Here is a 26,691-nt window from a genome sequence, read left to right on the forward strand (position 1 = left end):
ATTGGCACTGTCAAACAGAGCGTCTCCTGCCCATTCCCACCTGCACAGGTGCTGCTGAACTGTGGAGGTGGTGGGAGCCAGGGGGTCTAATGCCCTCCTCCCCACACACACCATTCCTGAAATAACCTGCTGAGCAAAGGGCTGCCCCTCCCTCTCTTGGCACCTCCCATGAACCCTTTTTTTGGGTGACTCCATAAATCATCGAGGCTCTGACGAAACCCCCTTTCAAGGTTTCCCAGAATCACCATTAAGTAAAACAAATGGGGGAGGGTGATGCTTCTTGAAGGCTGACCCAGACAGAAGCAGAAAGAAACTGACAATGTGAGCTAGGAACTGCAAGCGGAGGCCAGTCAGATCTTTGGTTTCCATAACGGAGCACAACTGCTCTCCTGCAGCCTCCTTTTCATTCCGCTTGAAGTTGGGGGGTAGGGAACAGAGAACGCTTTGGAGGGGCCAGGGGGGTGCGAATGCGTCCAGATGAAGGTGAGTCAAGGCTGGAAGCAGCCGGATGAAAAGCTTCCCCGTCATATCACAACTTCTCTTTCCCTTTAGGGACCCAAGGGAGGGCTGTTAGGCAAGACAGAGTGTGTGTTACACAGGTGTGGCAGCACAGGGACTGTGTGTGACCGCTCTTACTCCTACACCTGAGAGCACACAGCAGACAGAGCCAACCAATTAGATATGCAATTACCCATCCCTGCTACGTACAAGTGTCAATGCATTATTTATTGACTGCACCCCTTATCCACTTAATTAATTCCTGGACTCGCTAAATGTATAGCCTGTGTCCCTCAGGCCTCTTCAGCACAGGCCCCATGAGCAACCAGAAAGCACTGGATTGAGCTTAGTTCTGCAGTCAAACATAATAACGATAATAATAACAGCTAACACTCCCAGGCTTCTCTCTTGTACCAAGTATTTTGCTAAGCACTACAATTTTGTCTCATTTAAATCTCAGAGCAACTTGCTGAGCTAGGGATCGTTACTATGTTCATTTTACAGATGTGGACACTGAGGTTTGAAGATGTTAAATACCTTCCCCGAGTCACAAAGCTAGGGAGAGGCAGAGTCAGAAATACCCAAGTGGTGGGGCTCAAGCCCACCCTCTGGGCTAGCCCCCTCCACTGCCTTCTGATTGTCATTACAGGTCAGCTGGTGACCCATACTCATGCCCATGGTGGGAGGAGGTAAGAAACCTCCACTGGACGCGGAGTGCTCATTCATAAAGCGCCTGTCCCCAGAGACTCCATATCTCCATTCTCACTCCACACCACTCCCCCGTGGCACGTTCATGCCATGCAGCTGGAACTAGCTTAGCTTCGCATACCCTCTCCTTTGAGTGTGTAGCCACCCTATGGGGTGGGCAGGGCAGGCAGGCCCCTTTGCTCCCACTCAACACATGGGGAAAATGAGCATCACAGGGGTGAAGAGACTTGTCAAAGCCACCGCAAGCATTTGGTAGACTTGCGATTCTAGCCTAGTTTCCTAAAGCCAAAGCGATCTCCTACTGCTGGTACTGGGTATCTCACGGTCATGACAAGGAAGGGAAGGAGACTCTCCAGGGTCCTTGGTTCCATGGCTTGTTCTCCTCTCACCAGAGGTCAGAAACAGCTCTCTGGCTTTCTCCATAATAACCGACAATGGCAATTCCTTCCCAGCCTACACTCGCCCCTTAATCATCTGTTCCTTTGGATTATGCAGTTCCCCAAACTGGCCTTATGCTTAAAGCACAGCGTGCCCCTGGAGAGAGTAACACACCAGCTCCCTAATTCTTTCATCTTGAGAGAGATCCCAGTCCCTTTGGGACAGGAAGGAGACCACTGAGCTAAAAGGCGAGGGGGCAGGGGTGAGGGAGACAGCTGAGGGGAGGGGAGGAGGACTGCAGGCCATATATAACGTCCCAGTTCTGCCAAAGTTGGTCCAGCATATTACAGGCAGCCTGCTGACCTCGGGGAGCAGGAGAAGGACGCCTCCATTTTCTGACCTTTTCTTTGACCCTGTTTCTTCTCCCTCCCACTTACCTGGACCACCTCTTTCTTGTTGATCTCGCAGTGTTGAAAGGATGCCAGGATTCACTGGGGGGATCAAGGGATCAGGATGGGGTGCATGGGGAATGAGTTCTCTGTCAGAGGCAGCCTGCTGCAAATGAGGCAACCTATTTACGCAGGGTCCTCAGAGTCAGAGGCCTCGTCCCAAAGGCTCAATTCCCAAAGAAGCCCATCATTTCTCAGCGCAGCTAGCTTACCAACTACCTTGTGTGACCTTGGGCAGATTGCCTATCCTCTCCAAACTCAGTTTCCTCAATTGCAAAATGAGGCTAGTACAAGACCTACCCCACAAAACTGGCTGAAGCTCAAATGAGACACTCCGAGTTCTTTATAAATTCCAAGCCAACAGGTGTCATTATTCCTCATTCACCAATCACTTTACCCCTAACTGGCTGTTGCACACAAAGTGTTTCCACCACTGAATTGTTTTATTGGAAGAGATAAAACGGCAACACAAATTTAAAAAAACAACATGTTAGCATAAGAGAGTAGGCTTGGAGCGAGTCCTGAACTGAAGTCAACAGCAGCCTGGACAAAGAAATGCCAAGTTCTCTAACCTTTGTACCACACTTCAAAGGGCATTGGCCCCTGACTTACAGGTAACACAAATATTTATTACTCTAATGTACTTCTTTGTTCAATACACTCATCCCGTTTTCCCTGGATCTTCTCCACATTCACCAATATTATGGCTGCCTTTTAAGCAGTAACCCTTAAATTTTGAGTGTGACAAAACTATGATAGTCATTTGTTTAAAATGCCAGTTTCTGGATTTCACACCTAGAAACTCTGGGGTGGGCCCCACAAGTATGCACCTGTGGGTGACCCCAGACCCATTCTTTTAGATTAAGTCCCAAACGGCACGAACGTGTCATTTAACTACCCAATGTATTGCCAATGCCCAACATTTGGACAAGATGCTTGCTAATAAATGAGAAATACCAGGAAGTCTGAATACTTGCTTCTTAAAGAATATACATGTTGTTCTCAACACTATTTCACAACTTCAACCAGTTGCATAATTCCCACCCCGCCTTAAGAATGAAATTCCAGCAACGTCAGCTTTCCTATATGAACTTTTCTGGCTCCTTTGTGGCTCCTCAGCCCCCAGCACTCACTTTACACTACTGTGTCTGCTGACTTTACTGTTCTTTTCCCCACCAGTAGTCTCCTCCCATTCCTTGAGAACAAGGGCTTGTCCCCTTCTCTTTCCACCATCTGACCGGTGGTCAGCACTAGCTCAGGCCGGTTAATGGAATGACCCCCACAGGGAATACAATGGGACGGCTGGGTGGTAAGCACTTCAGGATGGGAGAGGGAAGTGAACCCTCTGTGATGTTCTAGTATAAAGACTTCCTCATCCTAGGACGAGCCATGTGACTGTGGGGTTGTTTTTTAAAAAATGGAGACTTTGATCTTGTCCATGGTTTGGGGGTTTTGAGAAATTATTTCAAGGACTGGTCATCAGTAGATGTTCCTTTTAATGTCTCTTAGTCTTTCATACCTGTTTGACATCTTGGGGCACGTGTTTCAATCGGCTCATGTCAGACATCACTCACACTAAGATCTTTGTTTACAGAGCAGATTATCATAAAGTGTACAATTCTTCATCAATGTCTGGCTAGCTCGTCAGGAGAGCATGCTTCCCACACTGCTGACCTCCCACAGGGCCGTGTGGCTTGATTTGGTCAAGACACATGTGCAGCAGTGAACAGCATCCCTTCCAGACAGATGCTGTAAGAACAGGTTTGTGTTTCGCATGTCCAGGTCCCAGAAGGCTGACAATGACGAGAAGAGCCCCGAGCTGACCCACAGTGGACAGAGAGGATGGGCAAGCAGTGAACAGTTTTGCTATAAGCCCTGGCATTTGGGAGTTGTTAGGCCACATAACCTGGCCTTTCCTGGCTCGTGTCCAGATGCCTGCATGTCTTTTTTCTTTTCTTTTTTTTTTTAACTTTTATTTATTTGTGTTTTTCCAGAACCCATCAGCTCCAAGTCAAGTAGTTGTTTCAAACTAGTTGTGGAAGGCACAGCTCACAGTGGCCCATGGGGGGATCGAACCGGCAACCTTGGTAAGAGCACCGCGCTCTAACTAAATGGGCTAACCAGCCGCCCCCTGCATGTCTGCTTTTTTTAATCAGTGAAAATGTTCATGCACAACTAGCCTGGTTTTGTGATTTTAAGAAAATATATTTCTTAAAAATACCTCCATGAGCCTTAGTTTCCGTTCCTGTCAAGTGAGGAAAAGAATGATAACAACATAATAATATCAAACGTTAACTGGATGTTTATAATGTGTCAGGCTGAGCACTTCAGTCACAGCCCTAGGAGGTGGTGTGATCATCATCCTCGTTTTGGAGACAAGGGGCCAGAGGCCTGGAGCGCTTAGGAAAGTTGCTCAAGGAAACACAGACACCAAGAATAACCAGTGACGGAAGGATGAAATGGCCTTTGGGAGCCTCGTCTCTTGACCTCTGTGCTGCAGCTATGGGGTCATGGCGAAGATCCTCTCCTTCTGACTCACCAGGACTGTGACATTGCCGTATGGTAACAACTACCCTAGGATTTCAATTTTGAAACCGAAACCCATTTTCACCACTGCCCTACTCTTGTGGGGTTAAGAAAATCGTTTCTACCACTTGCTGAATGTCCTAAAGGAAGGACTGGAGAACCGGAGTGAGTGCCCCAGTCCACACAGGAGGATGGGCCCCCTCCCGGGTTCAAGAGGTCCCTCCAGCTACTTCCCTCTCCAAAGTCGCTGTCTTGCTGTGTGAGAAATGTGCCGCCAAAGCAGAAAGCCTTCCTGATTTTGCCAGGTTTTTATATATGGATGAAAATCGCTTACAAAAGTGGTGGCCAGGGAGGGGGACCTCTCCTGGTGGAGGCCAGGGTGAGGGGTGTGGCCTCATCATGTGGCTCTGGACTCAAGGTTTGTAGCCCCAGGCCCTAGGGAACTTGGTTCATTTTATTCTGCTAATCCTTACAACAGGCACTCCTTAGCCTCTAAGAAAGGAGCAAGGCATAGGAGTTTTCCCAAGAGTGGAAGCCCTGCTCCTTTCATAGAACGGCGTTGGCAGAACACAGACCTCCCCTTTCTTGAGACCACTTAGACCCTGCAATAAATGGACCCTCCTGCATCCATCTCCCTTCTTCTGTTAGGCAGAAACCCAAGGCTTTTTGAAAGGTCATTTTCACTCTCTGTGGCCTGATCTCTTAATGACCTTGCTCTTGAGAATGAAAAAAAGCTCACGAGTCCAACTAACCTGAAAAGAGACTGGTTCCTTCAAAGGGACAGAAATGTCAAACCAAGGGCCTCCAGTCTCTCAGCCCCTGGGCAGTAATGGACGTCTCATCCACAAACCTGTGCCCACAACCCTGAACTCCAGAGGCCAGCTGAGATGTGAGCCTGGGGCCTCGTCCTCAGGGAGGGCCCTGAATCAGGCTCTGGCTTTGTCGCCACCTACTTGCAGGACTGTGGGTAGGTCACTTCACGGCTCTGGCTCTGCACCTCCTTCTCTTGAGAATGAAGGAACTGGATGCGATAACCTCAAAGTAGCCCTCCCAGCAATGACTCAGGATGCTCTGAGGTCTAGGATTCTGGGGACCACGTGGGCTTAACTGTCCTGCCTGACCGTTAGCAAGAACGGCGTCACTGGTTTACCTCTTCCCATCCACTCCCGCCTGCTACATGTTACTGGAAGGCTGATTTCTTAATTTCTGTTCCCTCTACCTACCTGCCCCCAAATGTCATCAGCCACTTTGTTTGGATCCTCAGCAGCTCTGGCAAAAGGACATGGCTGAATGGCTGTTGGGGTTTACCTGAGAATTTCACTCATCTGTCTTCTCCTCAGTAGAGGAGAGTCCGTAAGTAGAGTTCATGGAGACTGGGTTCCATTTTGGCATCTCTAAAGGAGTAGAGCTGAAGCACGAGAAGGACAAGACTGGGACTTTTTAGGGTCCTAGCAACGTGATTTGAGTAACTCCTTGTGTTTTTCTACAAGATTGTTCCACCAACAGCCAGTGGCCAATGGCAGAAACAGGTCAGCCTCCTGCTCAGGCTCGTCTGACCACAACCTCAGTGCCCTCCGTTCAGATGTCCCCAGCCATGTCTTCCTTTGGCCTTACTCCCTTCTCAGTATCCTGCAGTACGCCGCCTACCCCCAGCTGATCTTGGCCCTGACTCATTGGTGCTGAGTCAACAAAGAAAAGCAGACCCTCGGGCAGCTGGATGGCAGACCTGGGCCAGAGCCTGCCCGAGTGGATGGCAGGGCAGGTAGAGGCAGGGACCCATCAATCAGCCTGTCACCAAGTCTTTGCTGAGTCCCCCAAGGACTTGGTCCCCTGCCGAGCTGTATGGTGAAGTCCCAGAAGGGGAGAAGACAGGAGTCTTTATTTTAGCAATTAAAGATATGTGGTTGGAGCTGTTTCATTTTTGGGGTTCCCAAATGTGCTAACCCAAGGTCACTCACAGGAGGGAAGTTTGCATATTGCCACTAACAGCTGCCACCATGGAATTTAGGGAAAGTCGGAAGGGGGCAGCCAGGGTAGGGTTTTGAAGCTGTATTTGCAAAGCTTTGGATGTAAGATTATGTGAGCTGTTCATAAGAAACAGAGGAGGTAATGGAAATTACAGGAGGATTTTAAAGCCCAAATCCACACCTTTGCTACCTCCACTGCCACCAGCCCCCACGTTTCTCTCCTACGGGATTGCTGGGTGTGGGGCACCTCATTTGAGTAAAAGAATTGTTTTTAAAATGTCCCTGCTAAAATGAACCAACTATGCTACTCTCCTTTCTAACCCCAATTTGTACCCAGGGTTGCATTTGCAGAGGGGGCTATAGGTCCAGAACAGAGTCAGGGGCACAGAGAAGAGACTCTGGGTTGAGGAGGTTGCACTTTAGAATCCCAGAGCCCTAAGACCTGGAACCCTGACTCATTGACTTATCAGTTGTGTAACTGAACTGGGGGCAGTTATTCAATTCCTCTCAGCAGCTTCCTGCTGAGGATTAAAGCAACCTCACAGGGCCTTGTGAGAAGGGGAACAGCTGCTAGCACTTCAGTCACTTGTTAGGGAAATGGTACCTTCATAAATGGTATGAGTAAGGATGAGAATGGGAGAAACAAGCTAATGGGGGTGGGGGTGGGGGGGAGGCACCAGAGAAAACGTCTTTCTCATTCTTCTGAGTCCAGACTTGATGAGCAAAACGTATCCAGGGCTCCCTCTGCTGTCCATTCTCCGCACTCGTCTTCCTATATATCAACCAAGACACGCCCGGATTCCTTAGTCCCAGGCACAGGCTGTGCACTCGCTGGGATTCATCAGTGCAGTCACGTTCACACTGTTACCACCACCTCTTGAAAACATGGTTTCCTTTCCATTCTGTTGCTCTTCCCCTAGTTTCCTGCCTTTGTCTCATGCCTAGGTTGGCACTCCCATCATCAAAACCCTTCACAACATGCCACTCTCTGAGAACCTGTCTCTTTATCTGTGAAAAGAGAATAAAGATTCTCGAAGTTCAAGCCAATAAACGACAGAGCGGAAGATGGATAACATAACTTCTGGATCCAAAGCTCACCCTTTTTCCAGGAACATTATCCCTCTCTGAAGTGTGTCACCATAGACATAACGTTTAACTTCTCTCAGCTACTTTTTCCTCTTCGGCTGTAAATGGGGAAAACAATCAATCACATTAATCCCATGAATTTGGTGTGAGAAGGGTAGACACTGCGGGAGAAACGGAGAACTGGCAATAAGAGTACAATCCAGACTCGCTGTGATCTTACAGCACGGTGTGCTCACGTCGTGGAAAGCTGAGCATGGCGAGTGCTGAGCAAACAGGACATGACAACAGATACAGATGGGAAGGTACGCAGCCGTAAGGTCACAGCCAGCATTGTAAAATAGTCTCAACCCCAGTGCAGGACTGTCACGAGGAGTAAATGAGTTTACGCAGGTCCAGCCCTTAGAACACAGCCAGGCTCACAGCACGGTGCACGTGAATCCCAGTGAATTCTCCAACTATTAATCACAGCTTAGAAACTAAAGCAGGGAAATAAATATATGAGCTGAACAGCCTCAAGTTGATGAGTTAAAGGACAGTTGCTTGGGAGAAAAGATTAGAATAAAAACATTAGGAAAGAAGTGAAGACCCAAGTACCACCCCTATAATATTGGCCTTTGAATCTTAACATATTACACCATTTCATGTGCATGTGTACAGATGTACACACACCTCGCTCTCCAGAGGCGCCCCCCCGCCCCTGGCTCCCTTCCAAATCATATTTCCACTGAGCATCCCATTGGCTCTGCCCAGTGGTGGCACCATTAGGGCGTCTCCCTGAATTAGTGTAACCTTTTGACCTACTTTTGGGGGGCTGCGCTCTCACTTAGCTCCCCCCATTGGTTCATGTCTTCATTACTCTAGTTACTCAATTATGAAGGGCAGTGTGTATGATGGTATATTTAATACTTTTATCCTGTATTGAGCTTTTTAAAAGAGAAAAAAATCCTTGAAGACTCTGAAAATGTGGTCAGAGACCTGCACACCCTAATTTGAGAACTGCTTGATAAATAAAATCTTATTTAATTAAATATATTTTAACAATGCATTATCACTGCAGAAGAGTTTTGTTTTTCCAACTGGTAAAAATAATTTTTAATATCATTAACAAAATGAAAATACTAAATTAAAATTTAGCAGACTCTAGAAAATATACCCAAGTTCATCTTAATTACGTGTTAGTAGGTTACTTGTCCCAAAAGACCTATACTTATTAACTCCTTTTGATCTCCTTTACCTTCGCCCGCTTGATCACATTATGGAAATTTAAAAATAACGTGGTACTTACTAAACTGTTACACCAGCTCTTAACCATCTTATACTTGCCCTCAAGATGAATCTGCCAAACCTTATACTTGTCAGGCTATGTTCCTTTCTTCTAGCAATCCTGTATCACCCCCTAGCGTTATACACGATGCCTGCAGCACGATGCGTGCTGACCAATTTCTTTGCTTTATTGAAGGAACGAATATCTCTGTAGGTAAGTACTTTCCTGATTTACAGATTAGTTTCCAAAGAATGTATGTAAATCCATTGGGTTCCGACGCCAAAATGCACTATACAAACCTTCGAAGATATCTAGAGAACTACTGACTATACCGTGACATCCTATGGAGGATGCTTTCCGAAGTCAGTACAAAACCAATAGTAAATACAGTAACATACACACGACGATTACTGTTTTCCTGTTGACATTTTTAAGGTACATCAGTGTTTAATGTCGATCTAGGAAACAAAACAGTGCAGCAGACATCAGTAACAGAACAAACCACAAAGGGGTGGCTCTAATTCAGCTCGAAAGGTTAAATGTTTTTTAATGATTAGCATCTGTTACTATTATACCTTGAGCTGCTGAAACATTTCTTGGTATTTTAAGTTTCTGCTTCATAGAAATATCTATTTAGAAATTAACTCCCGTTTTCCAGCTTACAACGATCCCGGAATGCTGGGTCTTCTTGGTCATCAGTATTGACTTTGCAGAATTTGTCTGCTCTTGATTTCCTCTAGTCAGTGTTTCTCTAAGTTCTTCAATTAATTCAGTTTGCTCCTCAAGAACATTTTCAGAGCCATCACCACCTACTTACCGAGTGCTTCATATCTTCGTCAATGGCCCAGAAATGCTGAAAACTCATGTAGTTTTTTTCTGTATGTTTACCAATATTAATGTCCCTCTTTGTCTCTAGCAATGCTTTTCTGCCTTAAACTCCACTTGGTCAAGTATTAATACAGCTTTTGTTTCATGGCTTAGTTTGCAGGTTGTATCTTATCCTTTTACATTCAACTTTTCTGTAACTTTGTTTTCAGTGTGTCTATGTCCTTATATTTTTTTTTGTATCTGATTCCTTTATCTTCAGGTATGCCTTTCTTTAATCTATATTTTGTGTATGTAATCCCATTTGACTATTTTAACATTTTAATTGAAGCATCTAGTCTATTTATCTGTAGTTATTACTGATACATACACGTGTATATATGGATATGCTTAATCTACCATCTTACTAGGTACTGTGTCCTCCGAGTTCTTTTCTTTTCCCTTCCAATTGCTTTTTAATTCTTTTCCCATTCTATTAACTTGTTAGTTAATACATTATTTTCTACTCTTTTAGTATTTTTAATTACTAGACATTACAACATGTATTTGATTAGTCGTTTTACCTCTTCCCCAACAGTGTAGAACCTCAGAACACTTAAACACTATTTACTCTCTTTAGCAACCTACATGCAACTGCTGTCATACATTTTTTTTTTTTAAGTTTTTTTGGGGAACAGTGTTTCCTCAGGGACCATCAGCTCCAAGTCCAATTGGCGTTTTCAATCTTCAGTTGCAGGGGGCACAGCCCACCATCCCATGTGGCAATCGAACTGGCAACCCTGCTGTCCAGAGCCCGCGCTCTAACCAACTGAGCCATCCGGCCGCCCGTAATACATGTTGATGTAGCCCCAATGTACTGTCATTTACAGTCTACATTCACGTGTGTTTACTTACACATTTCCCTTTTGCTGACTTTCATTCCTTCCTGCATCTTCAAGTCTCTACCTTATTTACTTCCTGTCCAATGGGTGGGTCTGTGGTGATACTACTTGTTTGAAATTGTCTTCATTTCACCTTCATACTTTAAAGATACGGTGATGAGCAAAGAATTTGAAGAACTTTGAAGACATGCATCTATTGTCTTACAGTCTATTGTTATTAAGAAGTTGATTATCTTAGTGCTGCTTGTTTTTTACTAGCTGCTTTTAAGATACTACTTTTCTCTTTGGTGTCATACTACTACGATATTCTTAGGTGTGATTTTCTTTGTTATTTTGCTTAAGACTTACAGGGATTCTTGATTCTGTGGCCTTATAGTTTTACTGGTTTGGGAAAATCCTGAGCCATTATCATCCTTTCTTTTTCTTGGACTCCAATTATCCATTATTAGAACTCTTCATGCTCTCTCCTATGTCTCTTACATTTATTTGTACCTTTCCATTGGTTTTTTGTGCTTCTTTCTGGATATTTTCTTTTATCTTTCTAGTCACTAATTCTCTCTTAATCAGCATCTAACTTGTTGTTAAAGCCATCAATGGAGTTCTAATTGGTTTTTTAATTTTTTAGTACAAGAATCTTTTTTTGTAATGAAATTCTTAGTCTTGTCTTTTATTTCCTTGTCCATATTAAGCAGTTTTTTTAAGTCAATTTCTGATAACTATTATTTGAATACCCTGGGGATCCTTTTCAGTTATCTATTGTTTCCTTAGATTTTAAAAATCAAACTTTAAAATACTGTCTCCTTGTATACTTATTTTTACTTGGATGTTCAGACATCGTATGTAAAAACGTACAGAGATAAGTTGAAGCTTAAGATCTTTTTTTTTCCTTCCCCCAGAGAGGATTTACATTTGCTTCTTATAAGCACTTAGGGCACTAGTAATTCTAAATGAACTGAACCCAATCATGTATGAAGATGATTTGGAACTCATCTTTAGTCCCTGTGAGGATTTATTTGTTATTCACTTCTACTCTCAGGGTGTATGTAGACTGCTGGAGTCTTACTCCATATTGGGATCTCACCAAATCAAAGGAAGAGCTCACACCCAAGCAAGAACCAGGGCAACTTCAGGGAACCTGAGGCAGAAATTCAGGGTCTGTCTCTTAGGGTTCTTGCCCTAAGACTCAATTCTAATTAGCCACTTCTCTCTGTGTCTGACTGCCCAATTTATAAATTCCTGAAATAAATAATTCGCCCTCCACAACTACATTGAAAATGACTTGACTTGGAGCTGATGGGTCCTGGCAAAACAGTTTCCCAATAAAAATTGTTTAAAAAAAGCCTTCAATGAGTCAACTGGCCTAATTGTGTGATGTGACGTGAGCCCCACTTCCATACCTTGATGCCTTGACTCATGCATCCTGGCTATGGGGGAGAAAGCACCGCACACTGACAGGTGTTAAGGCATGTACTGCAGGACAGGAGCTAACCTCAGTGAGCTACCTCCTAGCTGGCCCAGCCGTTAGCAAAGCCTTAAGTCCATTAAACAAGCTCTCTCTAGGTGATGGGGCACATGCTGAAACGAATGATTTCCGTTTGAGGCAACTGCTGCCGTTCCCTCGCTTCTTTTACTGCCAGACTATACCGTATGCGGTATCACAGTGATGCCCGAGTCATTCTGTTAAGTCCCCGAATGGTGATGCTGGCAGACATACATAGGCCAAGACAGACAAACTGCTGTCCTTTGCGTGACGGAAGCCACCTAATGTAATCACTAGGTTAAATGGTACCACTAGTTGTCATAATGGTGTTCAGCACTGGCCTCTTGTTCCAGTTTGCAACTCTGCAGAGATAACAGTACAGGTACAGGAGGTCCATCTCTCTGAGCTCATACACAGGCTGTCTCTGCTATGACTGTTTTATTCATGGGCCTAGCGTAGTGGCTGACACCCACGGAACGGGTTACTGAATTTATCTGGTTTGGGACAGCGATACGCATAGTGTATGCTTTCTGCTGTGCATTTACATAGGATATAACCATCAACTCGACACTCATTCTAAGAGTTCTATCCAACAATTCCTGCAACATCTTTGTCACCAATCTTTGATCCTTGTTCCTTCCAACTTTGACCAGCTGGCTAACCCATTAGCCACTGCTCATGAATCAGTAAAAAAATCTATGCCCAAGCCATCTTCTTGTACGCAAAATGGGTATTACCCTAAGTTTTGCCCACTGGATTTCCCTCCACTATTGTCTTTCAGGGTTACCTTTGTCCACTTTCAGCTAATGCCAGTATAGTGATTGCATGTATCCATAAAGCACTTTTTCCTTTCCCATTAGCTGACAGATACTCCCCAATGAGGCCAACTGAATTAAGGGAGAAACAGTGAGGCAGTAGGAACATATGCCTGTATATACCTAGCCATTATGTCATTGGTATAATGGATCAATATGATCTTGAGTTATCAACACGGTCAAGATCCTTCAGGATTGTAAGTTGATAGCCCTGAAATAAAGCAACTAAAGCATACTGCTGTCCCTGTAAACTAATTTTGATTACTTTGCAGATAAGGATGAAGGGAAAAAACCACCAAGCCGGTGGCGGGTACAATTCTAGAGGTTTGCACTTGACCTTTCCAAACCTAATAGCCTTTCCTCCACTGGCCAAGGGACAAATGAAGAAACTCCCCCAGTTTCTAAGTACATATCTTCTCATTCTATATTCTGGGCATGGGGTAACAGGACAGGAGCCATCATTCCACATACCCACTGATGACAGTCCAAGACATCACATATCATTTGACCTCCAGAAGCTCCCACTCTGACCACGGTAAATGGCCTCAGGTTTCCATGGGGAAGAGTTGAGAAACAATTAAGTGTATACTTGTGGCCATGTTATAATGTTCTTCCAAGAATAATAAATTGGCAAGGTGGTTTGAGGGACAAAATACAAGTATTCCTTTTAAATTAGTGGTTTATAGTAAGTAGTAAAAATACAATACAAATAATTCCATTTTGATGTTAAGGACACTTGCCCTCCTAAAATCATAGGCAATCCCTGACTTCCTTTTGGAGATTTTTCCTGTCCTATGTACTCTTGGTGAGACTAAGGTGCCATGGCATGGAAATTAACCCATTAGGCCAAGTGGATGCAGTTTTCAGGGTTTTGGACTCTGGAAGTGTCAGAAAGACATGAGATCTGATCCCACTGAGGATTGCCTTAGTTCTTCCCATTGATAACTGTGAAAACGCCCTGGTTTCTTCCTCTTACAAATCTAGTCCCATTCTTTTATCCTGTGAAGCACTATTACCCTCCAATAAATCTCTTCTGCTTTACTTAGCTTGAATCAGTCTCTATCACATGCAACCAAAAAACTCTAGCTGAAAACAGGTGGGAACTGGGGCAGCAGCTCATTAACTTTTCCTGAAGCTTAGTGCTCTTACTTAGTGTAAAACTCAGTTCCTGTTATCATTTGATTCCAATTCTCCGAAGAAGATTGGTTCCATTTACTCTATCATCTGTTCCTTTCCCCATAGTGCTTGAGGTAATCCTATTACGTATGGTTCCTGTATCAACGGTTCCTGCTAACTCATATTTTCTCCAGACTGGAATGCTAGAATTTAACCCATGGCATACAGGTCCACATGATTTAACATAAACAAAAACAGCACAGGCAGATCAGATGCAGAAAAGCAAAATAAACCTTCCCCTTACAAGGTATAACACAAGAGCCCAAAGAAAACTTGAACCCGAGTGCTCTATCATACGGGCATGTTATGTGGTCGTGTGCATCTGCCTACACACAGGGTGATGGATTCCTATTAAAAATCTTGCTTTAGCTCCTCTTTCCCCTTAGGCCAAATACCTACCTTTAAAAAAGCTTCCACCACCAGAACATCACATCTGTTCCTCCTTTCCCATCATAATCTATCCTTTGTCAAAGGCAGTTTCCCTCCTGATTCCCTCGGTTAGCCTAACATCCCAACTGAAAAACAGAACCAGTATCTCCAAGATTAGTATTCTTCCCGCCCAAGATCAAGGACTCTTATTTACCTTGGGTTCCTCCTGGACCCCACCCACCATTAGTGAGTGTTCTGAAACCCAATTTACCTTATTTGTTGAGAGAAAAACTATCATACCCATTTTACAGATGAGAAAACTGAAGTTCAGAAAAGTAATAAACTTGTCAAAGGTCACTCATAAGAAATTTAAAACTCCCACTTATCCATGTTCCTAACTACACTACACTGACTTTTCTCATCCTGATGTTTCAAAAAAAATTTAGAAACATTTTGCAGTTCTGGGGAAAGAAAAAATAGCATTTTGATTGAAGCAGGCATATAATTCCTTTGGAACACTCTCACCAGTTCTCCACACCAGGAGTTTGTAAGTTTAATGAGGCATGCTGTTTCAACCCTGCTGAGTGGTGATCACATCTGTACTTCAGGGTGGTCAGTGCATACTGGTTTAATGAATGGTCTCTACCCTCAACTAACCCTTCATTAACTGAACCCACAAAAAAGACCTGTGTCTTTGGTGTCAGCTGTACCACCCACTCTCCTGACACTCTTTCAAGGGCCCTGGTCTACAGGGTTGACTGTGGCACACCAATTTGAGCCTTGACTCATTTTGACTACGTATCCCAAAACACATCAAAATTTCTTTTCTCTGTTGTTGAATTTTGGCCCAAAGTGCTAACAACAAAATGGCTCTTGGCTTTCCAGAGGAAGACAGTACCAGTAAAGAATTTTTAAACTCCTTGGTTCTGGTTGCTGTTATTTCAAAATTGCTGTTGCAGATGTATTATTTCCCATCTTAGTTGGGTCTTCCCCAAATCCCTTCTCAGTTCTCGGTTCCAGATCTTGGTCTCTAATCCTCATCTCTTACTAATCCTTAAAACAAAGCTTAAGTATCCCCACCCCACATCTCCACACCCAAAACAAAACTTGCAATTAAATGTGCTCCAATTTTGGCTTTGCGGTTACCTGTACATTTATCAGAGCACACACTAATATTTAGGATACAATGAGATATAAGCTTAGAATCTAGCGAAGAACACAATTTATTCACATTTATATCCCTACGCAAAGTCAATTAAATGACTCGGACTCAAAACAACTGTGAAAACAAGCCAGGGGGTGGCTGCTTTTGTAAGAGTAAAACGAAAGTGGGGAATCTTTAGTCCATTAAGATAAAGAAAGAACATATTCCGAGCCCATAAAATGTAAGGCAGCCTCGTACAGACTAGGAGCCAGAAACCTAATTTTCAGCCCTACTGCCACCAGCCGCCTCCTGTAACCTTGAGATAGACATTATTTCCTTAGCCACAAAAATATTTACTGTTTCAATAGCCTCAAACTGGTCTTTGTTCCCCATCCACTCTTCTATCACAAAAAATGTTAAAAGCAATATAAAATGTCCACGATTATCAGTCTGGACCAAGAACACACAGGTTCAAATCCCAACTCCATCATTTACAAATTACATAACTTTCTCAAATGTAAATGGGTATTGTCTACAATTCAAAAAGTTATGGGATTAAATGAGACTCAATATTCAGAATACTCAGGCTCAACAAATGTTAATTACCTCACTGCTTACAAAATTCTCATTTCTCTGCACTGCTTACAGAATCAAATTCCTAAGCAAAGTAACACAAGAGCTTTCAAGTAAGACTCCAAATTAGTAATAGAGGTTAAGGAACTTAACCTAAACCATATAGCTACCTACCTAAGCGTTTGGCTGAGCTGGTACCTCTTGACCACAGCCACCTCATGATTATTCAAAACTCCCCATGCTGATGTGGAATCCTAGCACCAATCTGGGGATTCCTGAAGACCTGTCAAACATTTCTAACAATCCTGATTTGTCAGCTCTGGTCCTACTCCTACTGCCTCACAGTACTTAATGATGTTTCACAGTACAAAATCAGTTAGCACCATTTTGTTACAAACTTCAGATCCACACATTTACTCATGAAACACTTAAGCCTACTAATGTGCAGGAATTATACTAGGTAATGAGGTTACAATAGTAAACAAAACTATTAGGGACAATAACCCTAATTAAAAACCCTACAGTTATTACTACTGGTCTAATAGGAGCTTTGCACAGGGTGTTACTTAGAGAGGTATTGTTTGTGCCAGAGCCAATACTGAAGCGAAGGGAAAAAAATCTTATGTGCACAGGCCATATAGAGCATTTAATAAAGCTGGAAATGGGCCAAAGAGAAAGATACAGGAAAACTGGCAGACAATTAAGTGACACATAAAGGTGATGAATATTAATCATCTTAACTATTCACAACTCTTAAATACCTTGAAGGAACTTCTTTTATTAGTGTGACTGTAACAATTTGAATAATTCAAGCCTGCAAATCCTTGTGTGCAAACTGAAAAACGAAGTGCAGCTACTTGCAAAATTTGTTCTGAAATTCTAATTGCTTTACACTGATTTCTGCACTGATACAATGGTCAAACAAAATACCAAGAGAAAGTATGTCATCCTACCTTTAGAAACATTAAAAAAAATATTAACTGTGATTTAAAAATAAGTTTCCACTATTTTAACCAATGTATCTCAAAGAAGTTGAATTGGTAAAAACAAAAAAGCAAAACAAAAAACAACTTACAAAAAAGCTAAGACATACCTAATCTGTAAGGCTTGTATTTTTATGTCATGTATCACTTGGCTACTGAAAAATTAGGATTTTAATTTCCAACTCTTTTTTGAGAAAGCAAAATCAATGCCATGCAAACCCGGAACACCTAATTAATAAAATTAACAAACCAAAGTAATTTTGTTACATAAATTAACCCATTTATTCTAGGCTAGCAAGGTTTCAATTGTGGAGCTTCTACTGGTCTTTCAATTCCTTCAGTCTTCTGATGGCAGACTTTACTGTGACAGCAGAAGTGGTGCTGGAAAGAAAAACAAATTTGGTTCCAACATAATTAACTATGTTAACATGTGAAATGGCTAATGAGTTTATCTGCCTCATTTTTACATTACAATCTTAATGATGGCATCCTTTAAGAGTCATATCTTCACGCTCTTGCAGAATTAGTTAGGCAATATCATGCATCTGATTTCTCAGACAACAGAGCATAAAAAACAAACTTGGAAATACAGTTGCAAGAGGCTGGCCTAAACTTATTAAAAGGCAATGAACAAAATGTCAGAAGAAACTAATAAATTATAAGATGGTACAATAAATAAGAGTTATCAAGAAAACATCTAAGGCAGTACAGAAGACTAAAGTACATTTTGGAAAGAGCTATTAAAATGACTACAAAAAATTTTACAAGATTCAGGAACTGTACCTGAAAAACACAAGCCCACCCCACCCCATATGGTGGGTATATGAATGCTAATTCATTTTACTATCACAACCAAAAGCACTCTAGCCCCCATTTTCCCTTCTACTCTCATCAAAACCTCACAAGGCGCTTATATATCCATAATTCATTTCAACATTTTCCAATATTTTACAGTGTTTCAGTTTTAAATGTAAACATTCTTCAACCACATCAGCCAAATCATTTTATATGAAGGTGGTTAATATATTAGACGGCACAAGTCGAGACAATGGCCAGAGAACATCTCAGCCTTCAGGGTCAGCAACGAATTCCAAAATTAGAGGCTTTAGCTTCCAGAAATGGACAACCTAAGAGGCTGCTCAATCAACCACCAGCATACAGAGGTCAATCTCAGCCATGACCACCTGGACCTCGTCAGGATCACAAAGCGGAAGAGATCCAACCAATACTGTTTTGAATGGCAAAGGTGTGGTGGTCCAGATAGCCTCAAGGTTCCTTGGACAGTAATAAGCCTACTGACCTCTGTATTTTCTATAAAAACTTGCAATGCATGTTAAGGTTCCGTATAATTTCAGTCCCACTAACGGACCTGTACAATATCATGACAATGATGGCCCTCCCCTAATTATAAAATTCAAAAGTAACATGAATCAGATTTTATTTCAGTAGTTTCCTTTCTATTCTTTGACTTAACTGAAAACAAACCATAACTCTCGAGTCCTGAAGAAACAAAAGCATCCCTACTTTATTCTAGTCGTTTAAATTGTTAAAACCAGCCCATGCAGCGTTAAACCTGGAATACGACATGGTCCGCACACTTTCAAATACCACAAAGAAATGGACTTACTTGTAGGTCCAGGCACCACCAGCTACTGTTTTCATGCAAGAACCACAGTGCCAGATCCCCACAGCTCGTCTCTTCATCTTGGTCTGGAAGAGACAATCAATTTCCCCTATGAACCAAATAAAAGCCTTTTACCTTACAAACATGCCGGGAGTCTAAGTTACAGTAGAAAACTCAAGTTGGCGCATTTAATTGCATTATGTGTTTCTAATACCCCTGAATTCTCTAACGCAAAATTCAGTCATCGTGCTGCTACGGCCAGGGGTTATGAATGGAAGAACCCCCTCCCCGCAAACGACAAAAACAAGACTGCTGTTAACAGTACTTTTGCACACAGTAAACATACAAGTATCAAACGAAAATCTCTAGCAACGCCACTAGACTAAACTGACAATTATTATCCACAAAGCAGGTTTGGCTCACGCTGGGACTCTCTGTCGAACACTTTACCCTTTAGTTCCCAAGCGTCTTTTTTAAAACGAAAAACGTTTTACAAAATCTAAAGTTCGCAGCAATACTGCCTCCTAAGTGATGAAACAGCATGAGCAGTTCTAACTGCTCAACAACTCAGAACCAGCAGTTCCTGTACCACAGGCCTCACTACGGAGGCCATCTCCGCTCCCCCTCCCCCCCGCCCAGAGACCACCTTACTTTGCCACAGAAAGAGCAAGTGTACTTGGCGTGCTGGCTGATTTCAATTTTCTTCACCATTTTCCGGAGGGAGGCGCCATAACGGGTCCCGTATTTACCGACGATTCCGACCTTCTTCGTGCGTTTAGCCTGGTAAGAGAGAAACCAGCGACTTTAGGACCCAGATACGGAGACCCTGTCCCCACGTCCCGGCGCCTCCGTAACCTTTTCTCTACCTCCCCAGGCCCCTGCCTGTGCCTAGCTTCCCCATTCCATCCCGACGAAACTTAGGCCCAGGAACAGTCCGGGTCCCGAAGGCTCCGTTAACGCGGCCGGGATGGACCAGGCCCCGCCAAGCCGCCCCGCCCCTCGCCTAAGTCCGCGTCCGAGACGAGTTCTGAGGGCACAGAAGCCGAGGACACAGGACAGGGCAGGCAAGCAGAGATGGGTTAGGGCGAAGAAGCCAAGACAAGAACAGATGCAAGCAGATAAACTTCTAGGCCTCACCGGGAACAACACTCACCATGTCGCCTCAAACCAGGCCGGAACCCAGAAAGGAAGTGGGGCAGTGCGCAGGCGCAGTTTAGGCGGACGAGCGGAAGTGGCGAGGGGTGGGCCAAGCTAGGATCTCAGCTCTATGATCCGGAGGTTTCCTCAAACCTGCGGCCTTCCGGGGAATGTGGCAAGCAGTCTCTCCGCCAGGTTTACCGTGATTCACAAATAGTAGCAACAAGCTATAGTGGAAGCACCTTAACCCATCCACATTATTTTACGCATAGCTCACAAAACCCTGCAAGGCTGCTACTATTTCCTCCATTTTATGGATAAGGAAAAATGCAAGTTTTAAGTGACTTGCTCACTGGCTCTTGGCTTAGAGAAGTGCTTAAATCTTATGATTCCAAGTCGCATTTCTTTCTACATTATACCTTCTGTAAGCAGCAGGCCTTGTGCAGGGGGCTGGTATAGTGTTGACTAAAAACCAAGGCTCCACTCCAATGTACTATACTAATGTAAGATGTTACCAATATGCGAAATTGGGTGAGAGTGTATACAGGTACTGTCCTTACTATCTCCTCAATTTTTGTATAAATCTAAAACTCTTCTAAAAAATAAAGTCTATTTGGGTGTGGTGACACCTAAAGTCACCACAAATCACCTCCACGAGGGCAAGGCCTATGTGTCCACCTCTGCAACCCAGGCCAGCAGAGCCTGGCACTGCTCTGTAGCGCGGATACTTGTTGAATGGAGAAATGGTACCTTGCACGGTATGATGTTGAGATGGGTTTGTAAAGGGTTTTATTTATCTGGGCTTCTTTGCTTTACAAGGTCAATCCCCTTATGTCAGAACTGAAAAAGGCTTTAGAGATAATCCAGCCTATTCTGGAAACCGAGGCCCAGGGAGGTTAAATGACTTGCCCAAGGTCATGTAGACCATAAATGACTTCCAGACCAGTGCTCTACTCTATCACAAGATTCAAGCTGTTTCTTCAGTTTCAAAGTGGGTATACACTTTATAAGATTCTTGGGAGGATGAAATAACATTTGTGAAGTGCCTAGTGGACATTTCTAAGCAATTGTTACTGTTATTGAGATGATGATGGTAAGACCTGATTTCAGTGTCTCTTGATACCTTTTCAATCCTGTTTCCTCTTCTGCCATACTCAGGGGACTACAACAGATCTACTTTCTACATTCCCTTAATAATACGCCCGTCTCTTTTCTCAATTTCTTTACCTTGGATAAAATGAACCTATTACAGTCATAGCTACTGCTACCTAAGTTTCCCTCGAGGAAGCAGGATGCCCCCACCACAGGCTTCATGTAGCCTTTGCTTCTTTAGGGTGAAGAATAGCAAGGGGCCCAGGGAGCAAGTCTCTCCTTCCCCAATAGAGAAATACACTGCATTTGGCGGTATGGGGGGGGGGGAGCTGATTCCTGGAAACTCCGCCGCCAAAACTATACCGTCTCCAGAAAATTATAAATTAAAACAAAAATGTATTCACATTGATGCAAACAAATGGGACTTGTGGAAGGAGGGTTGAGAAACGAGCACGCTAATGTTCCAGTCTGTGCTTCCTGCCAAGCAGTGGTGGCTCACTTGTCCTGGGTGAGGGGGTAAGCACGGCCAGCCTCGCGCTGGGGCAGCCCAAGCTGAAGCGAGCTCTCCTGAGCTGGATCTAGAGTCTAGTTCAGATCATCATTTAGCACATTTACCACGTCCCCACCCCGTCTCCTGCATGAATAAGAATGCAATAGACTGGCTAAAAACGAGACTGGCTAAAAACAGGAGGACGTTTCACGTTCAAAGCAATTTTGTCAAAACTGAACAATTCTTTTTAAATAGCAAGCTTGAGGGTGTGCAAATAGCACTCTCATGAATCAGCTCTCAGTGGCTTCAGAGAATTGTGCCTCTCATAAAATCTCCATTTGTCTTGTCTGTAGGCTAGTATATCTCCACCCCTATTAAAGGACCATCAGGTGTAGAGATTGTTAACTGTAATGTGTACCCATAAAAGTCTCAGTGAAAATCTCTATTGAGTCACTCCTGCTCCTCAGAAGCACTCAAAATTCACTTTCACCTTTAGAAAAATAAATACGTTAAAAGTTGGCTGCAGAGAAGAGTTCTTTTAGCTGTTGAGTCAACCAGTTCTCTTGGGGTCACATGGAGCATTATATTCTTGAAGGAAATCTAAGGTGCCAGCATCATTGTGAATTCACGTCATGCTGGTGATAGAAAGGGCTTATTCTGGAGACCCAGGCTCCATGTTGTTCCTTCACTTCCTGATGAAGGGCTCTGGCTTGCCCTTCACTGAAGTGCCTGGTGGCCACAGAAGAGCAAAGTCTACACAGAACTGTTAAGAGCCTTTTGTCCAAGCTCCACAGAAAAGAGCTGACTCAGCAAGAGGGGGAACAATGTTTGCCAAGACCAAGACCTGGACACCTAGGAAGAATCAGGTGTCTGAAATGAATTCAGCATGAGGATTCTTTTCTCTCACTTCTCTCCACAGATTTACTTTAAATGCATTCTAGTTCTTTTTTTAAATGGAGATTTCACAGAGCATTGACACAGGTAATGCAGCCATCAGGATGGGAGTTACTCTGCAACTCTTAAAAGAGATAAGATAGCTCAATATGAAACAATGGCCAAATAGTTTATGTGAAATAAGCCATTTTCAGTACGAAGAGTTGGATACAATTTTTGTAAAAACAAATTCTATGTAAAGTCCTCACTTAACGTCATTGATTGCTTCTGTGATTTTAAGTGAACAGATGTATAAGGACACCAATTTTACCGTAGGCTAATTGATATAAACAAGACTTAAATTCTTATGGCATCTCAACATTATAATGAAGATGTTGCATGAAGCGATGTTTATTCAAGGACCTGTTGTATATTTCTATATAATTGTATGCATAGGGAATGTATTACCAATGGCTCCATCCCAAATTGTTTATATTGGTTATTACGTCTAGGAAGTAGGGCCACGAGTAGGAGGGATGAGAATGTAAGACTTTCATTTTTTATTTATACATTTCTAAGTTAATTTTTACATCAAATTTATAACAGTGAAAAAGGCACTGCAGAGCAGTATGTGAAGGGAAATTCTTTTCAATAAGCGGTGCTGAGATAACTGCATATTCATATGGAAAAAAAAATTAACCTTGACCTTACCTCACCTCATGTACAAAAATAACCTCCAGATGGAATGCAGATATAAACATTAGAAGCACAACAATAAAGCTTCTTGAAGATATTACATTCATAACCTTGGGGTCATGATTATACAGGTGTTTATTTTGTAATATTTTGTAAAGCTCTAAATTTGTTTTATGAACTTTTTATGTATTATATTTCATCCCCAAACAGAGGGATTAAGAACAGAGGAGGAGTACCTGGTACTCAATTTTTAAAATCTGTTTAATGGGTCGGGGGGGAATGTGGCAGAGAGTCTTACAAAATCAAGTAACTGTTGGCTGTCATAATACCCAAAAGACTGTGCATCACAGGCCTCTCAATGATTTCCACTATGATTAGGCATCAATTCCTTTGCTGAGACCCCCGCAAGAAAACGCACAACCAAAATAAAGCATAAGGATGAGAGACTACTCCAACGAAACCCCTTTAAGCTTCCAAGCCATGTTTTACCTTATAATCTTGAACTTGGTAAGAAGTGAAACCATGGGGTAAAAAATAAGGTTAGACGTCTTTTTATCCTCTTTTCAGTTTAAATTTCACCTAAATAAAGCTTCAGAAAGCATCAAGGTTCAATAGACAAGAATGCACAGAGAAGGCAAAACTTAGCCGGCGGTGAGGGGACAGCACCTCCAGCTCTGATTCTCAGCTCTCCCTCTGGCCTAGAAAAACGCTTGTGCGAAGCCAAGAAGACACAATTAATTCAAGCACAAGTGGATCAAAGCTAACAGGGTCTTCCTTACGCTGGCCCCAGGGACAGAAATTAACCAGGGTCACTCAGGGTACAAGACTCCACTTAATGACCCTGGTAAGGGGAAGCAGAGACAGTGTGAGTGGACCTGGGGAGACTTTTAGTAAAAAATTATCCCCTTTATGGGGATAATTGATGACAGGGACAGGAGTAGAATGAGATGGGCTCAAATTTTCTTCATTCTAATTGACATTTCCAGAAAACATGCTGGCTGCTGGGGTGTATATGTCTGGATCGAGCTGCCAAGTACAGGAGGAAAAGGAGTTAGTGTGGAAATCCTTCCTTAAACCCAAAGGTATCCACTCTCTATATAAATAAATCCAAGTGTCTTTTACTGAATCACAGAAATGGCCGGATGGCTCTCTATAAATTTCAGAGGTACATTTCAGATGGTATAGTTGAAAATATATAGGCTACAAGGTATAAATAAAATTTACTTTGGAGGACCTCAGGGATATCTCAGAGAAGAGTTTTTCTCCAGAGCAGCTGAAACTGAGGTTCAATTAGAGGCCTCAGATGCAGGCTCAACAGGCCACATTTACTAAAACCACAGAGGAATAAATAGTGGTTTCAAATACAAGCACCAAATTGCAAGAACAAAGGGCAAACTCTCCAATGACAGGCACTGATCTGGCACTTTGCAGTATCACAAGGGCCATTCTGTATGTCAGGCTCCGAGGTGAATACGGCCAGGATTTGTTCATTTAACAACCATCAGTGAGTCTCCTAAGCAACAATGGGTATGTGTGTTTCAAAATCATCTACACACTTCACTTTTACTTTTGAAGCAAACCCATTGATCTATAAATAGGTCATAGATTGCCTAGCTACATTCCTGGAGTAAGGGGGAACTATTAATAGAAGTAAGGAATGAGATCCTATGATCTCATTCTCTAAGCCATTTAAAGAACCTGACCAAGCTCCAGTGGAAAAGCTGTACCCAAACGTCTCTGGACACCCTGAGGGGGGTTGAGTGAGCAGCAGGTGAGTATCTATTAGTGTCAAATACACACTGGATTTTGAAGTATAAAAAAAAAATAATGTAAAGTTTCTCAGTGACTTTTTAGTAGTGATTATACATTGAAAAGACAATATTTTGAATATATTGGGTTAAATATTACATATTTGATCCCTCTTTATCTTTAAAAATAATTTACTAGAAAATTAAAATCACATATGGGGCTTATGTTACTGGACAGTGCTGCTGCAAACCAGGGGTAAGCCAATTGTGCTCTGCAGGCCAAACCCTGCCCACTGCCTGTTTTTGTATGGCCTGAGAGTTAAATATGGTTTTTACATTTTTAAATGATTGAAAATAAATCAAAAGAATAATAATTTGCAACACATAGAAATTATACGAAATTCAAATTTCAGTGTCCATAACAGTGTTATTGGAAAAGAGCCGTAATCATATGTTTCCGGATTATCTATGGGTGATCTGGCATAACAGCAGCAGAGTCGAGTAGTTCCAACAGAGCTCTCTTGGCCCTTAAAGCCAAAATTTTTACTATCTGGCTATGCACAGAAAAAGAAACCCCTGCTCTAAACCCTTACTTTTAAATTTTTCTTCTTAGGATATGTAACTAACTATTGCCTCTCCCATGACATGATAACCTCTGCAGAGGTGCATACTTTTTCTTGTGTTTTGGCGAGTTACTGCCAGCACCTAGAACAGTGCCTGGTACGTATTTGTTGAATCAATACATTCTAAAAGTCCGTATTTTGGGGAAGCATCTCACTATTTAAAGAACATGAATTACTACTACTACAACCTACTGTCTGCTAACAAGGACCCAAGCAAACCCACACATAACGAGGTTGGAAAGCAAATGCTGATCCTTGGCCTAGTCACTTGCTACGGATGGAGACAGAGACCAGCACCCCAGTAATGCCAAGAGGAGCACAGGCTTTATAAACAAAATGTCTTCGTTTATTTTAATGAATTCCGTGATTTTCAAATGCTTTTTTTGCCCCTCTTACAGGGGAGAGGTAAAGCTGTCCCAGTTATCAAAAAATTCAAATCTCCTTTTCTTCAGGGGACTGCCTGTCAGTGTGCTTTCGTCCAGCGGGTCTTCTGCGTCCTGGGAACTACTTCCTGATGTTTCCGAAGCACTTCCGGGGTCAAAGGACTCCGCGGCCTCGAGGAACAACTTGTCGTTTCCATCTTCCTCAAAGGACTTCTGGAATAGGTCATAGATCGCCTGCTGCTTTGGGTCCTTCATCAGAGAAAGAAAAGGAAAGATAAAAGAATCCCGGTTCCAACACTGACTTCCTGCCACTGTGGCTGTGGAGAGAACACACAGGTGAGGGAAGGGACTGCACATTTCCCGTCATCAGGGGCTGTATGATGCTGTGAGCAAGCCAGCTCAGGAAACTCCTTATCACTCAGGCAACCTTACTGCCTTCCTGTCTGATCTCTTCTCTCCTGCTCTTTGGGTAAAGAAAAAAGACGAGAGAGAGAAGTGCTTGTCCTTTCAGATGGAAGCGATACTAAAGACCATTGAGGTCAGCCCCACGCCATCCACATGTCCTCTGGGGTCTTCTCATCACCTTCTGAACAACTGCGAGGTCAAGGAAATGCCACCGCGCAAGGCAGCCTATTCCACGTAGAAGTAACTGTTACTGTGCATTTGATTATGATGATGGTAACTCTACGTGCTAATATGGGCCAGGCATAATTAATGGAAGCAAATTCAAAAATCAGATTAATATTTCACTTCCCCTCTCAGAAGGCAGGGTATCGTAGTGAGACACAACCTCTTTTGCTGTTGTCTCCTACATAGGAGGCAACATTTTCTTTTTCTAGTAGTTGATGAAATTTTCAGCCCTATTTTAATAAAAAAAAAAATTGACATAATTATTGGTCACAA

The 26,691-nt window shown here is 42.9% G+C and overlaps 2 protein-coding genes across 4 annotated transcripts in view; both read right to left on the reverse strand.

Annotated features, from left to right (window-relative positions):
• Positions 1-17,377: 17,377 nt before the first annotated feature.
• Positions 17,378-19,994, reverse strand: RPL37A (ribosomal protein L37a). The gene is made up of 4 exons (XM_033113014.1): positions 19,900-19,994; positions 19,398-19,526; positions 18,750-18,832; positions 17,378-17,503 (listed from the first exon to the last, which is right to left on the reverse strand). The coding sequence occupies exons 1-4, from the start codon at positions 19,900-19,902 to the stop codon at positions 17,440-17,442; spliced, it is 279 nt and encodes a 92-aa protein (XP_032968905.1). The 5' UTR covers positions 19,903-19,994; the 3' UTR covers positions 17,378-17,439.
• A 2,850-nt stretch (positions 19,995-22,844) lies between these two features.
• The window catches only part of SMARCAL1 (SWI/SNF related, matrix associated, actin dependent regulator of chromatin, subfamily a like 1), a 53,878-nt gene continuing 50,031 nt past the window's right edge, over positions 22,845-26,691 (reverse strand). The window contains exon 18 of one of the 3 annotated variants that reach the window (XM_033111980.1): positions 22,845-26,037. In XM_033111980.1, the coding sequence (XP_032967871.1) occupies positions 25,798-26,037 (240 nt within the window). In that variant the 3' untranslated portion in view covers positions 22,845-25,797. Of the gene's footprint in view, positions 26,649-26,691 lie in introns of all 3 variants that reach the window. The other 2 variants (XM_033111981.1, XR_004423655.1) reach the window with 2 other exon arrangements.

This window comes from Rhinolophus ferrumequinum, chromosome 8 (assembly GCF_004115265.2).
Source record: "Rhinolophus ferrumequinum isolate MPI-CBG mRhiFer1 chromosome 8, mRhiFer1_v1.p, whole genome shotgun sequence".
Classification (NCBI taxonomy): Eukaryota; Metazoa; Chordata; class Mammalia; order Chiroptera; family Rhinolophidae; genus Rhinolophus; species Rhinolophus ferrumequinum.

What these genes read in the sequence shown, in the direction of transcription:
- RPL37A (XM_033113014.1), bottom strand. An exon ending in CTTGCTCTTTCTGTGGCAAA is followed by an intron (nt 18,833 to 19,397) that starts GTAAGGTGGTCT and finishes TGTCTCTTCCAG; the next exon opens with ACCAAGATGAAGAGACGAGC. An exon ending in GGTGGTGCCTGGACCTACAA is followed by an intron (nt 17,504 to 18,749) that starts GTAAGTCCATTT and finishes TTTTCTTTCCAG; the next exon opens with CACCACTTCTGCTGTCACAG.